This window comes from Chrysemys picta, chromosome 4 (assembly GCF_011386835.1).
Source record: "Chrysemys picta bellii isolate R12L10 chromosome 4, ASM1138683v2, whole genome shotgun sequence".
Classification (NCBI taxonomy): Eukaryota; Metazoa; Chordata; order Testudines; family Emydidae; genus Chrysemys; species Chrysemys picta.
The window spans coordinates 7,099,208-7,114,487 of NC_088794.1; the positions used below are offsets into that span (position 1 = coordinate 7,099,208).

The 15,280-nt window shown below is 54.6% G+C and overlaps 1 protein-coding gene across 8 annotated transcripts in view; it reads left to right on the forward strand.

The window, feature by feature from the left end:
* LOC103307061 (uncharacterized) overlaps positions 1 to 15,280 on the forward strand; it is a 28,511-nt gene that overhangs the window by 4,130 nt on the left and 9,101 nt on the right. For 2 of the 8 annotated variants that reach the window (XM_065594395.1, XM_065594397.1), the window contains exons 1-2: positions 12,598 to 12,772; positions 14,314 to 14,633. The exons of 2 other annotated variants lie outside the window; for them this stretch is intronic. In XM_065594395.1, the coding sequence (XP_065450467.1) occupies positions 14,423 to 14,633 (211 nt within the window). In that variant the 5' untranslated portion in view covers positions 12,598 to 12,772; positions 14,314 to 14,422. Of the gene's footprint in view, positions 1 to 12,597; positions 12,773 to 14,313; positions 14,634 to 15,280 lie in introns of those variants that run through there. 4 more of the 8 variants (XM_065594396.1, XM_065594403.1, XM_065594391.1 and 1 more) reach the window with 4 other exon arrangements.

Sequence of the window (15,280 nt, forward strand, 5' to 3'; positions counted from 1 at the left end):
AGGGATGGAGATCCAAAGGTAGATGGGGACCCCTAGGGTTAGTCACTTTGAGATCCTTGGGAAAGACACCAGAGAACTTCCAGATCAAGTAGCATAAAACCCACCCCAAGCCCCGTTCCTTTATGCAGCTGTCTCTGACTCACTCCCCTGTCCCCAGGAGACGAGATAGACCTACGATAACATCGAGTTCTGCGCTGAAGCCTTCGCAGCCGACGTGACGCAGTGAAAGAGACGACTAACACTGGAATGAAGACCGTGCCCTGCTGCTCTACAAGGAAACCCAGAGCCTTTTCAGTCGTACCAACTGGCCAGGATATTGCATTCCATATTTTAGGTCAATAAAACAATCGCCTCTTTTTAATACAGAGAACTCGTCCATCAGCCGCGAGGGTGTTTTCCTTGATCTTTTCAGCCGGCAGGTTCAATGATGTGTCGGAGATTTGGTTGAGCTCCGGTGAAAGCCCCAGCTGCGGTGCTCTCCTCTTACAGCACCTAGGACGATGGGTCTGTCTCATAAGCTAAATGGCTGCAAGACTTAGATGAGTGACCCTAAGGAACATTTGGATCATTAGAAGTACGGGGAATTGAGCCTAATGCTGCACTAGAGGTTGGTGTAGGGGGAGGCTCTCCCACATAGTGCTCTACCGCGTGAGGTAAAGGAGCAACTTCATTAGCTAGCAGCAGTAGCAGGCTGGTATTCTCTCTTTGACACAGCATCTAGAGAGAGACGTAGCACAATCAGCCAGCAGGTTATTTTCTTAACCTTAATACAGTTTTTTGGGGGGGAGAATTTACTTTTTTTATAGTGCCCCCAAATGAGCCAGGCACTTTGCAGAAGATACAGCAGGGCCTGACTTCATCACCTTTACGCTGAGTAGTGCCACTGATGTCACTGGGAAGACTGGTGTGTGAGGAATGTATTATTCTAGTTGAAAAAAAAAAAAGGGGAAGAAGGATGGTGCTAGGTGGAGATGTGGTGGACCTGCATTCAATCCATTGCTCTGCCACAAACTGACCTTGGGCTAGTCACTTAGTCTCGCCATGCCTCAGTTTCCCCTTTGTACAATGAACCTCACAGGGGTGTTATGGCTACTGGGGTCCTAAAGCTACCTAAATCAAAGAGAACAACTCCCCAGGTGGATTCTCCATGAACTGGAACCTTTCAGTCGAGCTTGGGAAGTCTTCTAGGCTGTTAAGGGCTGTTATAAAGATGAAGGTGATCAATTGTTCCCCATGTCCACTGAAGGTAAGACAAGGAGTAATGGGCATAATCTACAGCAAAGGAGATTGAGGTTAGATAGTAGGAAAATCTAACTCCGCTCCAGCAGCTGCCGTGCAGGGAGGGGGCCTGGCGGCACCATGTGACCGAGCACAGGGCTGACTCTGAGTCAACAGGAAACCCACGCATGGGAGTGGGGCAGCCCTAGCCCTCCCACCCGAAGCCCCTGAAAGCTGGGTGGTTTCCAGCTGTGGCTTCCAAGGCCCCCTCCCCCAGCTCAGGGCTCCTGCACTTTAGCCACTCCATGGCCCTGGTTAACTCCTCCCTGGGACCCTGTGAGAGTCCCAAAGAAACACTGACGCAGCGCCTGGCCCCACAGGCCAGCGGTGACCCCACAGCAGGCCCAGCCCTGCAAGCCTCAGGCAGGAGTGGAATTTGCCTGCCACATGCAGCCTTGTTGGCCTGGCTGGAGCTGCTGCCCCAAATATAGAAGTCAAACTACACCTATGCTAAGTACAATCAAATGTCATAATCGTTTAATACCCTCAAAATTCCAGAGGGGTAGCTGTGTTAGTCTGTATGAGCAAAAACAACCAGGAGTCCTTGTGGCACCTGAGAGACTAACACATGTATTTGGGCATAAGCTTTCGTGGGCCAGAACCCACTTCAGCAGATGCATGGAGTGAAAAATACAGGAGCAGGTATAAATACAGGAAAGGATGGGAGTTGCCTTACCAATTGTGAGGTCAGTCTAACGAGATAAATCAATTAACAGCAGGATACCATGGGGGAAAAATAACTTTTGAAGTGGTAATAAGAGTGGCCCATTACAGACAGTTGACAAGAAGGTGTGAAAAGTTTCAGAGTAGCAGCCGTGTTAGTCTGTATCCGCAAAAAGAAGAACAGGAGGACTTGTGGCACCTTAGAGACTAACAAATTTATTAGAGCATAAGCTTTCGTGGACTACAGCCCACTTCTTCGGATGCATATAGAATGGAACATATATTGAGGAGATATATATACACACAGACAGAGAGCATAAACAGGTGGGAGTTGTCTTACCACCTCTGAGAGGCCAATTAATTAAGAGAAACTGTTTTCTCTTAATTAATTGGCCTCTCAGAGGTGGTAAGACAACTCCCACCTGTTTATGCTCTCTGTCTGTGTGTATATATATCTCCTCAATATATGTTCCATTCTATATGCATCCGAAGAAGTGGGCTGTAGTCCACGAAAGCTTATGCTCTAATAAATTTGTTAGTCTCTAAGGTGCCACAAGTCCTCCTGTTCTTCTTTTTAAGAAGGTGTGAGTAACAGTAGGGAGAAATTACTATACAATACTAATGTAATGCACAAGATAAGGAAGTAAAAATAAATGTCTTTGCAAAAACTGCAAAAGCAGGTCTACTTGTGCTAAAGAATTGGGAAAAAACAGAACAAAAGCATAGATTGTGTTATAAGTAACTTGGTGACTATTACATGGTAAAAACATACGTTAAAAAAACACATTAACCATTTGGACCACCAGACAGCGGAAACCGTCTCTGAACCATGGCATTGAGGGCCTGGCTATTGAGAAACGATAGACCATGTACAGTATGCATGATGTTGCTAAACTGTTTAATCAAACACAAGTAAAAACAGCCTAAAGACAAGGGAAATTTGTATTGGTAGAGAACTTACCTGTACCGCTTATTATGGATGTTAAGTGCTAACCACCAGAACCAGTTCATTAGAAAATACTGAAAAAGGAAAACTGCCTGACCTTAGTAGAGATAAACAGATAATTGAATGGTGTTGTCCCCAGTGCTCAGCAATACTACCGTAGATCAACAATGTGTTAAATTATGTAGGCAAGTTCCTTTTAGCACAATGCATAATTTGGGATCAGTGACACAATCTTGTTCAGTGTCTGATTCCATGTACATTTCTTGTACAATATCACTACCAATACTGGATCCGGACACAGATAAAGGTTGATATCTACAAAGAACAACTGGATCTATTGCAACGATTGGAGTTCCACACAGTAACACAAACCTGGAAGGAGCCGCCCATGTCTTGTTGTTCCATTGAGGGATATTGCTACATGTGCTGATGGGATGGTTTTGACATTGCCACTCCAATGTGAGGTCACAGTGGCTCAGCTCAGTACAATGAGACAGAGAAGCTAACCGCTGCTGTCTCCTGCCCAGTAAAGCTTCCCAAATGGAGACAACCAGCTTTTAAGGGTAACTTATGGATGGACAGTACTGAGTAGTAACTAATTACAAAAAATGTAGATCTGGAGGCCTCATTTGTCATGTCACTACTCCACATTTTTGTTTTACTCTTCATGGATGTAGCACTGTGGAACCCACTGCAATAATGCCTCTCCCAGTTTTTCAAAAAGAATCTATCCTCCAGAGTGAGCTCCAACACCAGGATGTTGAAACCAGTTTTTAATGGGCATATTGACCCACTTGACTTACATTTAAGAACACTACTAAAACAGAAAAGATACACAGATTGTTCAGATTGGCAATGGCAGGCACAAGGCAGAACAACCCTTGAACGACCCTGTGATGTTGCACTCCATATTGTGACAGACCCAGACCAGTGGGGTACAGGAGTCTGGTAGAGGGCAAATATACTGGCCACTAGATGAGTAGTTTTCTGTTCCCTGATTGACGAGAGCAGGGGCTGCCCTAGAGTAATCAGGAACCTACTAGAACCAGTTAAGGCAGTCAGGCTAATTAGGACACCTGGAGCCAATTAAGAAGAAGCTGCTAGAATCAATTAAGGCAGGCTGATCAGGGCACCTGGGTTTTAAAAGGAGCTCACTTCAGTTTGTGGTGTGAGTATGAGGAGCTGGGAGCAAGGGGCACAAGGAGCTGAGAGGGAGAGGGAGAGTGAGAGGGTGTGCTCCTGGAGGACTGAGGAGCACAAGCGTTATCAGACACCAGGAGGAAGGTCCTGTGGTGAGACTAAGGAAGGTGTTTGGAGGAGGCCATGGGGCAGTAGCCCAGGGAGTTGTAGCTGTCATGCAGCTGTTACAGGAGGCACTATAGACAGCTGCAGTCCACAGGGCCCTGGGCTGGAACTCGGAGTAGAGGGCAGGCCTGGGTTCCCCCCAAACCTCCCAATTGATCTGGACTGTGGGTTCTCCCAGAGGGGAAGGTCTCTGGGCTGTTCCCCAACCCACATGGTGAATCTCTGAGGCAAGAAAATCCGCCAATAAGTGCAGGACCCACCAAGATAGAGGAGGAACTTTGTCACAATATGCTTTATGAAAATATGCTTATGAATATGAACATGACATGACTGGAGAATGCTTTATGCTAAATGCCCTGTGTAACTTATCATTAGAAAGGTTATAATCTACTAAGTGTGTTCATCCTATTTGCATGTATTATTTCTATGTCTGGAGTTAGGAGAAGAAGGTATAAACTAGTATTCCTGATGTGGACCTATTAAGTGGAAGCCATTAAGGGTGCTTCAGAAACAATGAACTGTGAAGGGCTCTGGTTTCAGAATAGCAGCCGTGTTAGTCTGTATCCGCAAAAAGAAGAACAGGAGGACTTGTGGCACCTTAGAGACCTGCAAGCCTTCCTGTGTACATGTGGGCCAGCCCAAGGAGACTGGGGTCTTACAGAGACATGTGACCATGTCACCTGATATTGGAATCCATCTTGAATTTGTTACTTAACCAAACAAAGGTTTCCTGCCTTAGGGAAATTCTATGTAAGGCGGAGGAAGTAAACAAGGATTGTCTTCAACTGGCTTAAGAGACAGCTCCCCACCCCAAAGAGATACCTGAAAGCTTCTGGAAACAAAAGGACTGTAACCACAGGGGTGGGAGAGAACTGCTGGACCCAGGTCAGAAAAAACAACTGATCTGAGAAGGATTTTACAGAGATGCGAAGGGGCATCAGATGAAGGGGGCTTTTTGGCTACAAAAGCTTATGCCCAAATAAATCTGTTAGTCTTTAAGGTGCCACCGGCCTCCTCGTTATTTTTGTGGCTATAGACTAACATGGCTACTCCTGATATTTGTTCTGTCTGTTATTACTTAAAACAACTTTAATCCTACTTTTTATACTTAATAAAATCAATTTGCCAAAGTGCCAGTTAGATTTCATCAGAAATAAGGATGGCAATGGGGTGCTAAGTCTGCTGTGAAATGTGATATTGGCAACGTTTCTTCAGTACTAAACAGGAACTATTTAAAAAAAAAAAAAAACTTTTCTGCTTATAACAAAATTTGATCAAACGTGTTTTAGTCTTAATTTAAAAGCAGTGAGAAAAGGTCAATTCATTTTAAACAATAGGGTTAAATTTAGCATTCGATATAACGTTAAATATAAAAAAAAATGTTTTTAATTTATATGGGAGGGTTGCACTGAGAGGTTTGCTGTGTGAAAGGGGTCGCCAATCTAAAAAGTTTGAGAACCACTTGGATATAGACCATACTTATATTTAATAACACTTGTTTCGTGTCGTCCTTCCTTAGGCAAAAGTATCATAGTTTACGTAAGTGACTAAGACTAGCTTCAAGATTTTATTGGCACAACCCATTTCCTGTTTCTGGAGAAACGGGATATTCCACATTCCTCTGATCTGTAAATGGGGATTTGGGGGAGGGGGTGTATCTGTGTAGGTATTTGGGTGTGTCTGTGCATAAATGTGCATGCAAGTCTTTGTGTGTGTGTGTGTGTGTGTGTGGCAAGTGTCTGCGTATGGTGTGTATCTGTCAGTGTGTGTGCGTGTGTCAGGATGCATGTGTGTCTCTGTGTGCAGTATGTCTGCGGTGTAACTGTGTACGTATCCCTGTGTGTAGTGTTTGTGTGTAACTGAGTGTAGTGTGGTGTGTCTGTGTGGTGTTCTGTGTATGAAACTGTCTCTGGGGGGAGGTGTGTGTGTGTTTGTATCGCTCTTGCCACTCTTCCTGCCTATTTCCCCCCGCTCACTCTAACTCCACTTTCCTTCCCAGCCAGGGCACAGGTGCCCTTTGCCCTCCCAATCTCCGTGCCCATGAGTGTTTAAATAACACAAGGCAACAGGAATGAATCTGAGGCTAAGCCTGCTGGTGCCCCTCTGTAGTGAGGCCTTATTGGAAAAACCTGGGAGGTGGGTGGGCGCAAGCCCGCCCACTTCTAAAGGCCCCTCCCCCAGCTCAGCAGGAGGGACCACTGGACCCAGGAACCAAATTAATACGGGGGACAACTAATGAAAAACAGGGATCGGAGTGATGGTCACAGGTTCAAAACAAGGGTACCAAATGGGGACACCAAGCAGAGGACTCCGGACAGTGCCCACTGCTCCTCAAAGGTGTCTAGGGAGCCCGCGAATGATGCCCAGTGGAACTCTGCCTGGAGGCGTGAGACCAGGGAGGAACAGAAATAGGCCCCACAGTCGCAGAGCATCCCCTCGTCCAGCATCCTCCTCCTGGTGTTATAGATGGTGACTTTTGCCAGAGTCAGGAGGAGGTTGAGGAGGAGGTCTCGTGACTTCGTAGGGCCATGGATCGGGTGTGCGAAAATGAACAGATGAGGGGGGGAAAGTGCAGCCAGAACCTCAACAAGAGGTTCTGGAGGAGCCGGAACAGGGGCTGCAACATGGCACACTCGAGGTAAGCGTGCGCCAAGTTCTCCCTCACACCGCAGAATGGTCAGGCCTCAGGTATGGGAGTGAACCACGCCAGATACACGCCTGTGCTCACGGCTCCATGAAGGAGCCGCCAACCGATGTCCCCGGTGGGCTGTGGAAACAAGGTGGAATAAAGGCTGGCCCACTGGGGCTCCTCACCCTCCACAGGCGGTAAATTGTCCTGCCACTTGGTGTCAGGGCGGGACGAGAGGGTGAGGAAATGCAACGTGTGAAGCACGAGCATGTACAGTTGGTCCCTGGGTGCGGTTTGGAAGCATACCGGCTGCAGGGTGCGCGGCCGGCTCAGAGTATGGGAGTGGGGAAGTTCGGGGGCTCGCGGAACAGGGGCCCAATAAAAAGATCCAGAGGGCCCGGGGTGAGGTTTGGGGAGGGAGCTCCCTCTTGCAGGGCCCGCCACAGGAAGCCAAGAGAAAGGGGCGACAAAGCAGCACCCACCTCCTGGAGTATGTGTAGGGGGGTCGGAAGGGTGGAGAGCCCCATGCGCCGACTGAGCGCACAGGGATCCACCCAGTCCCCCCTGTCGTAGTCCAGGAGGTCTCCGACCCCGGCGGTTTCTGCCAGGACCAACCTCCGGCACACCGAGGGAGACTGCCACTTGCACACGTAGCATGGGCTCTGCGACGAGGTCGGCCCCCTCGGTGACCACAATGGACTTGGTCACCAAAAAAAGCTTCCAGATCCGCAAGAGGTCCCGGTAGAAGACCGGCAGCCTGGAGAGGTCTCGTGGAAGACCCCTCAGGTGAAGAAAAATGAGCTTCCAGTTGTATCGGAGCCCTCAGAGGCGGCGGAGGAAGGCGTGTGCCAACCTGCTCCATGCCGGACTACCTGCACCATAAAGAAGTCTCTGCAGGGCCTGGAGGTGGAAGACATGGACCTGGTTACGAAGGCAGACCAGGCCCTGTCCTCCCTTCTCCAGGGGTAGACTCAGGACCCCTGCAGAGACCCAGTGCAGCCCCGGCCAGAAAAACTCCAGGGCCGTCCTCTGGAGCCTGGCCAGGATCCCCAGGGCCGGGCTCACGGTATTGAGCTGGTGTCAGAGCATGGACAGGACGAGCTGGTTCAGCACCAGTGCCCTCTCTTGCAGGGAGAGACACCGGAGCAGTCCTTCCATCTCCCACCCTGGCCTCCATATCCTGCCAGTTCTCTGGCGGAGAAGGATGCGTGGCGGATAGATAAATGCCGAGATAGAGCAACAGACTCGCGCTCCACCGGATGGCTTGAAGCGTGGGTGGGAGGGAGCTCGCCTGCCACCCATCCCCGATCACCAGGCCAGAGCTCTTGACCCGGGCAGAGGAGACCACTGAGTAAACGGCTTGGCAGGCCTTCACCCGCACCAAATCGCCCGGGTCCTGGACCACGAGGGGCACATCGTCGGCAGCCTACGCTGACAGGACCAGCCGCAGCTCCAGCTCCCGAAGCACCAACCCCGTCAACCTCCGGCGGAGGAGACAGAGGAAGGGCTCGATCGCCAGAGCGTACAGCTGGCCCCAGAGGGGGCACCCCTGCCGCACTCCCCGCCTGAAGCTGACTGGCTCGGTCAGGGTCCAGTTGAGCCTGACCAGACACTCTGCACTAGCGTACAGCACCTGGAGAAAACCCACGAACTGGGGCTCGAAGCCAAATGCCCGCAGAGTGCCCAGGAGATACTTGTGGTCCATCCTGTCAAACGCCTTCTCCTGGTCCAGGGACAGGAGGGCGAACGACAGACCATCCCTACGCCCCAGCTCCAAGAGATCCTGGACCAAATACAAGTTATCAAAGATGGTCTGGCGCGGGACGGTGTAGGTCTGGTCAGGATGGACCACGTCTGCCAGCATGGACCCCAGCTGCAGCGAGATGGCCTTTGCTACAACCCTGTAGTCCGTGCTGAGGAACGAGATGGGATGCCAGTTCCATTGGTCGCGGAGGTCCCCCTTCTTTGGCAATAAGGGGGGCACAGTTCACCTGCTCGAAGGGAGGGAGGACCCTGCTTTTCAAGGACTCAGCCCAGACAGTGACGGGGCCTGGTCTGCCTTCATGGTGACGAGGTCTGGGCCAAGGACGTCCCAGAACACGCGGTAGAACTCCACGGTCAGCCCGTCCATGCCCGGGCACTTATTCGTGTGCATCAGATGGAGGGCTTCCCAGAACTCGGCCAGAGAGAGAGGCGGCTCCAACCGGTCTCGGTCGCCCACGCTGACCATCGGGAGTTCAGTCCAGAGCACCCTGCAGGCTTCGGCATCGGTCAGATCCGGGGAGCAAAGGCCTGCGTAGAAGGCCCTGGCCCTTCCACGCATCTCCTCCAGATCCATGAGGGGGGAGTGATGGTCCACGATCTCCCGGAGGACGCCCGCAGAGGTCTGGGAACTCTCGACTCCTGAGTGGCCCCAGTCTTTGAGGGTGGTGCTGAAGTCCCTGCCCAGAACCAGGCCCTTGGGAGGATCCAGAGGGCTGAGGAAGTCTGACGCCTGCCAGTAAAAAACGCACTCATTTCGGGCCTGTGTTTGGGGCATAGATGTGGACTAGGTTTAATGTCAGTCCCTCCACACAAGCCTGGATGTGCAGCAGGCGGCCTGGCACGACCTCAGCGACCCCCAGCACCTTGGGCTGTAGTTCAGGGGAGAACAGGGTGGCCACCCCAGCCAAATGGGCGCTGATGGGGCTGAAATAAAGCCCATCCCCGCCCCCCACTCCAGCTGAAAGCTAACCTCGACGGCTGGACCCCTGTGGGTCTCCTGCTGGAAGATCACAGAGTACCCCCCGCTCCCGAAGGAAGAAGAGCACCTGGCTCCTGTGGAGACCCACCCTACAGCCTCGGGTGTTTAATGTAGCAAAGATGGTAACTGTCATAGGGAGGGCTGGGGTGGATCCTCCTGGGCAGGGTGATCAGCAGGCCCCGCAACAACCCGGTCTCGACCCCAAAGGTCAATAGGGAGTTGCACAAGTTGCGGGCCTGCCGGTAGGCTGCAATGTCCCACCTCCCGGTCCCTCTCCCCTCCCCCAAAAGGGCCTTCAGGGCCAGAAGGATGTGATGGAAGTCCGCCCAGTGCTGGAGGGTGAGCTGCACCTTGCCCTTCGAGCCACGGGTGTCCATTAGGAAGCGGCACAGTTCATCCCTCAGCGCAGAGGGGGACGTGGCAGCGAACCCAAAGCTGTCCTCCGGTGGGGCCCCTGAGAGATCCTTGCGGCCTGTGGAAATGGGCAAACAAGGGGCCAAGCCCCGGAGCAACTGCACCGGGCAGCCCGTCCCCATCCCCGGCAAGGGAGAGGTCGGTGGAGGGAATAGTGCAGTCCCTACAGTATCGGGAAGGGGAGACACGAAAACCGCCTCCTGAGGGTTGTCCGTAGGTAGCGGGAATGAGACAACCTCGGGGGCAGCAGCAACATGGGAAGAGGAGGGGAGAGAGGCAGGTGATGCATCGGGGGCAGGAGCGGGAGCAGGGGCAGGGACTGAAGCGGGTGCGGGGACTGAGGCTGGGGCTTGGGCAGGAACGGGGTGAGAGCAGGATCAGGGGTAGAGATGGGGCGGGAGTGAGAACAAAGTTGGGTTTTCGGTCCTCAGCGGCTCCTCTCAACCAGGGATCAAGGCTAAGGGGATGGGGACAGGGAGGACCTTCGCTGACACCGGGCACAGAAGTTGCTATAAGCGCGTCACGCGCAGCCACGGTGTTAGGCATGGTGGAGTTGTCAGTGGGGGCCCCCTCCGGAGGGGAGGCTAGCTGCTCTGCCCAGGTGGTGGAGGGTGCGCCCACAGGCTTGGGGCCCGGCCACTCAGCATCGGCCGTCGCCCCAGGAGGCTCGGCGGCCTCAGATGGGGTGCCATCTGTGGCCAGGCAGACAGGTAGGGACAGGGGCGCCCCAAGGACTAGAGCCGGGGGCGACAGCTTGGGGTGAGGGGCAGCAGGACTAAGCCTCTGCCAGGATTGAAGCCTGCTGGGGGGTGGGGTCGTCCTCCCCCTGGGTGACCGGGGTCAGACCCAGGGCCTCGATCTCCTCAAATAGGGACATAAAATCAGTCCCCGCGGCCCCAGAGTCCTCCCCACAAGTAACCGGGGCAACAATTGTCCCAGCAGCGGCGGCGGCGGGGGGTACAGGTGGCAAAGGGACCGGGGGAACTCCTGCAGAGGCCTCCTCGGGGGGCACTTGACAAGGGGGGCAGTATTGCCTCTGTCCGCTTCCATGCCCAGCGCCTCCTGCTGGGATCCTTCCGGGGGCACGTCAGAAGATTTAGCAGCATCAGCCCCCTGCAGCATCTTTCGCGGGGCCTCCTCTCCCTCCTCGTCAGAGGGGAGGGATCGAACCCGCAATTTGCGGGTGCCGCGCTTCCCCCGGACGAGCACCCAGCCCTCCAAGATGGAGGTGAAGGGCCAGTCAGCAGGGGCAGGGCCAGGGGGCAAGGGCGATGGTTCTGGGCTTGGGGCGGCAAGGGTGGGACAGCGTGGGGAAGGGAAACCTCCCCCTAGAGCGGGCCCTCTCCCTTGGCCAGCAAGGGTCTTGCCGCCCTCTCCTCCGCGGGCCCCACCGAACTGCAGCTGATGGAGGCGAGGCTGCCAGCTTGTCTGGGCACAACGGGGGGGCTGTCCCTGTGGGCTGAGGGGGGGCTACAACAGTAGGAGGAGAGGCAGTGGCAGCAGAAGCCGGGCCACCAGGGTCACCGGCGATGACAGGGCCGGTGCCCTCCTGCACCTCAGGGGTCACGGATGCCCCTACATGCTGGGCCAGGGGGCAGTCCCTCTGGACATGTTCTGTCACCTGGCAGAGGAAGCACCTGGCCTCCCCTGTTGTATGGTGGACCCGGTAGTGGGCCCCCTGGTAAGGCACCAGGAAGAACCCCTCAAGCGCTGCCCCGTCAGGTGCCGCCGGTGGCAGTTGGATTTGGACCTGCTGGTGGAAGGAAAAACGTGACGGAAGGTGGGGTCCTTACAGCCCAGCGGGAGAGGGCTGATGACCGAAATGGGCTTCCCCAGGGTGGAAAGGGCAGGTAACGGCAGTGTTGGGGAGGAAGGGTGGGACGGAAGTCAACATCACCTGTACGCCCAGGTTCTCCAGGGCTTCTAGGGGGACAAATCCCCCACCGCCAGGCCCTTTTCCACCGCCTCCTGAGTGGCGGCCTCCGACACCAGGAAGAACACGACTTTTCCATACATTTTGAAGGTTGCCACGACGGCTGTGGGACCCACCACCCAGGCCGACGCCCGCACGTATGTTTCGACGTGGGATGAGGTGGGCACCAGGAGGCAGCAGACGCCTTGCCTCTTGATCAGCGAGGGGAAGGTGCCCCGGCCGCCAGGGATGGTAGCAGAGGCGGTGGTTGGGGCAGATGGCACGGTGGCACCTGGAGGGGTGGTGGCCACCTGGGCGTAGGCTCTGGGAGCCTGAGAGGGAACACCCCCAGAGCTGGTGGAAGGAATGGCAGGGGAAGGACGGGCTGTGGCAGGTGTCGGGGCCGCGGCAAGGAGGGCAGCCCCACCCTCAGGAAGTTTTGCTTTCCGGGTTTTGCCCTTCTTATTACCCTGGCCCTTTTTGCCGGTGCAAGGGGGGGGGGCAGGGTAGCAGCAACCCAGGGAGGGAAAGCTCCAGCTAGCAGGGTAGCCAGAGCAGACTGACCAGTCCCTGTAGTGTGGCAAGGGGGCTCCCTCTGTGTGGGAAAGCGAGGGACCATTACACTCCCTTTGGAGGGCAGAGCCTAGGTCACCCCGCCCCCCTCACCGGAAGTACCGGGGCGTGGCCGGGAGTATAAAAGGTAGGCACTGCAGCACAGTTGGGGCAGATCCTAAGGAGAGGAAAGACGTTCTGCCTGTTCTGCAGCATCCCAGAGGGGAACCCACGTCTGGCAGTTCCCGATCCCTAGACACTGACGAGGACTGGCCTGGAGTGCCTGCCGCCCTGGACCCTAAGGAGCCAGAAAAGGCCTGGAGGCTACCGGTACAAACCCCAGGGAGGCAGGAAGTGGCCCCGGAGCAGCTGGCTGCAGAGCCAGGCGCGGCTCAGTCGGCAAGTTGCGGCTGGATCCCCGCCGACGCAGGGGCAGCGAATCCTGTCCCTGCCAGGGCCCTGGGCTGGGATGCAGTGAAATAGAGTGGCCCTGCGTCCCCCTGCCACCCCACCCCAGGGTGGCTGACTCCCTACATTGTGCAGGGAAGCTCTAGCCCTGAAGAAGGAGCCTCCCTTACCATCTCCCCCATAGACAGTTGGTTTTCTGGCTGCCCAAGCCAGCACTGGAAGACTGTTTGTTTGCTGGCTGAAGCCAGCCCTGAGACAGTTTTGCATGCTGGCTGCCTGAGCCTCCTCAAGCCCAGGCCCGTCTCCCCTAGAGACTGATTGCTTGCTGGTTGTCTCCGCTCCGCCCAGACCTCAGTCAGCCCAGATGGATTCTGTTTAAGGCAGGCCTGCACAACTCGTAAAGCGGCGAGGGCCATATTACTCCAAAGTAAACAGCTGAGGGCTGAACCCCGCTCCAGGACTGCCGAACCCCTCCCCCCAGCGCCGCCCACCCCACAGAAACACCCCCCCCAGTGCCGCCCAGCCCCCCCAAAACAACCCCCCCCCCAGCGCCGCCTGTCCCGTGGGGAAAAACCCTCCTTCCCCAGTGCCGCCGTGCTGAAACAGCAGTATTGAACCTCGCTAATATGTTATAGCGGGCTCCTAAGGTAGTATAATTAAGGTAAAAGAAAAATGTCTTTTTGCTAGAAGTAGAATAAGATCTTCCCCCCACTTTGTAATCAATTGCCCTGTTGAATGAATGAGGTGTGAATGAGGAAGGCGTGGAAGGCAGCACCTCCAGACAGCTGCAACCCTTGGAGAGGGGATGGGAGCCAGACTAGATCAGTAGAACAGGTCAGCCACCAACTCGCCACTCGCCTCCTCAGCCCCCACCCCCCAGCTCACATCCTCAGCCCCCCGCCACTGCCCGCCCGCTCACCTCCTCAGCCTCCTACCCCCCGCCGGCTCACCTGCCCCCCTGCCACTGCCCGCTTGCCTCCTCAGCCCCCCAGCACGCCTACTCACCCCCCAACCACTGCCTGCCCGCTCGCCTCCTCAGCCTCCCTCCCTCACCCGCCGCTTGCCTACTCACACCCCGCGGGCGGCACAGTGACCCCACGCGGGCCGCATGTTGTGCAGGCCTGGTTTAAGGGCTGACAGCTTGAAGCATCCAAAACCAGGCTAAAGCCTGCCAGTACTATTGATCGCTCAGCCCTATTGCGGGCTCTTAGCTGTCCTGCGGACTCTAGTCCTGGCCAGACAAGACAAGCCCGAGTGGCCTCCCTCTGAATGGGAGAGCGAGGGACCATTACACCCCCAGAGTGGCAAAACCCCTGACTCCACAAAAGGGCCACAAAAATCAGGAGACAGATCAAAACTTAATCTTCCAAGTGAGCACAGCCCAGTGTTGCAGAAGGGAAGAGGGCGGGACTCAGCTGGATGAAGGGTGAACGTGGCAAAAGTTTGTTTCACTTCCTTCTCAGGACACTTTGCTCCCTGCTCATAGGCTCAGGGCAAAACGCCAGCCTGGAAAAGACTCCGAGAGCCCGTCTGATCGACACCATTAGTGAACTGGGCGAATCGGACTTGAAGATGTTTAAAGACAAGCTGAACAATTTCAAGCCCAAGGAAGGTTATAACCACATAAAATGGAGCCATCTGGAAAAAGCAGACGCTGTAGCAATCACTTGCCTGCATGTCAGCTACTACGAGAAGAATTACACAGTGGAAGTGGCCGGGAAGGTGCTGGAGGACATGGACAAGAAGAACCTGGCACACAAGCTGTCAGAGGCTGCAGGGAAGGGTAAGTGAGGGGCTCTCAAAGGGAGATTGCCCCCTCCCTAAGGGGGATCTTGTCTTGATGGGTCTCCATGTACAGGAACTGACTGCTTGTCAGCCTGCCAAGCAGCAAATCAGCAATGCCCCTGGTTTCCTTTGCACAGTCCCCCAAGGGTAGAACTGTGTAGCCCCTTCTCAGGCAAGACTGCCACTGGGTATCAGGGACCCAAAGGGGTTTAGACCAGAGGTGAAATTGGGCTGGTACGGTGTATCGGTAAAAATTGACCACCAGTATGGGCCAACTAATGAAAAACAGGGATCGGAGTGATGGTCACAGGTTCAAAACAAGGGCTCCGGATGGGGACACCAAGCAGAGGATCCCAGACTCTGCCCGCTGCTCTTCAGAGGGATCTAGGGAGCCAGCGGACGTTGCCCAGTGGAACTCTGCCTGGAGGAATGAGACCAGGGAGGACTAGAAATAGGCCCCAAAGCCGCAGAGGCAGCATCCAGCATCCTCCTCCTGGTGTTAGAGATGGTAACCTTGGCCAGGAGGAGGTTGATTAGGAGGTCTCGCGACTTCATGGGGCCACAGATTGGGTGTATGAAAATGAACAGATGAGGGGGAAAAGTGGATCCAGAACTTCAACAAGAGGTTCTGTAGGAGCCGGAATA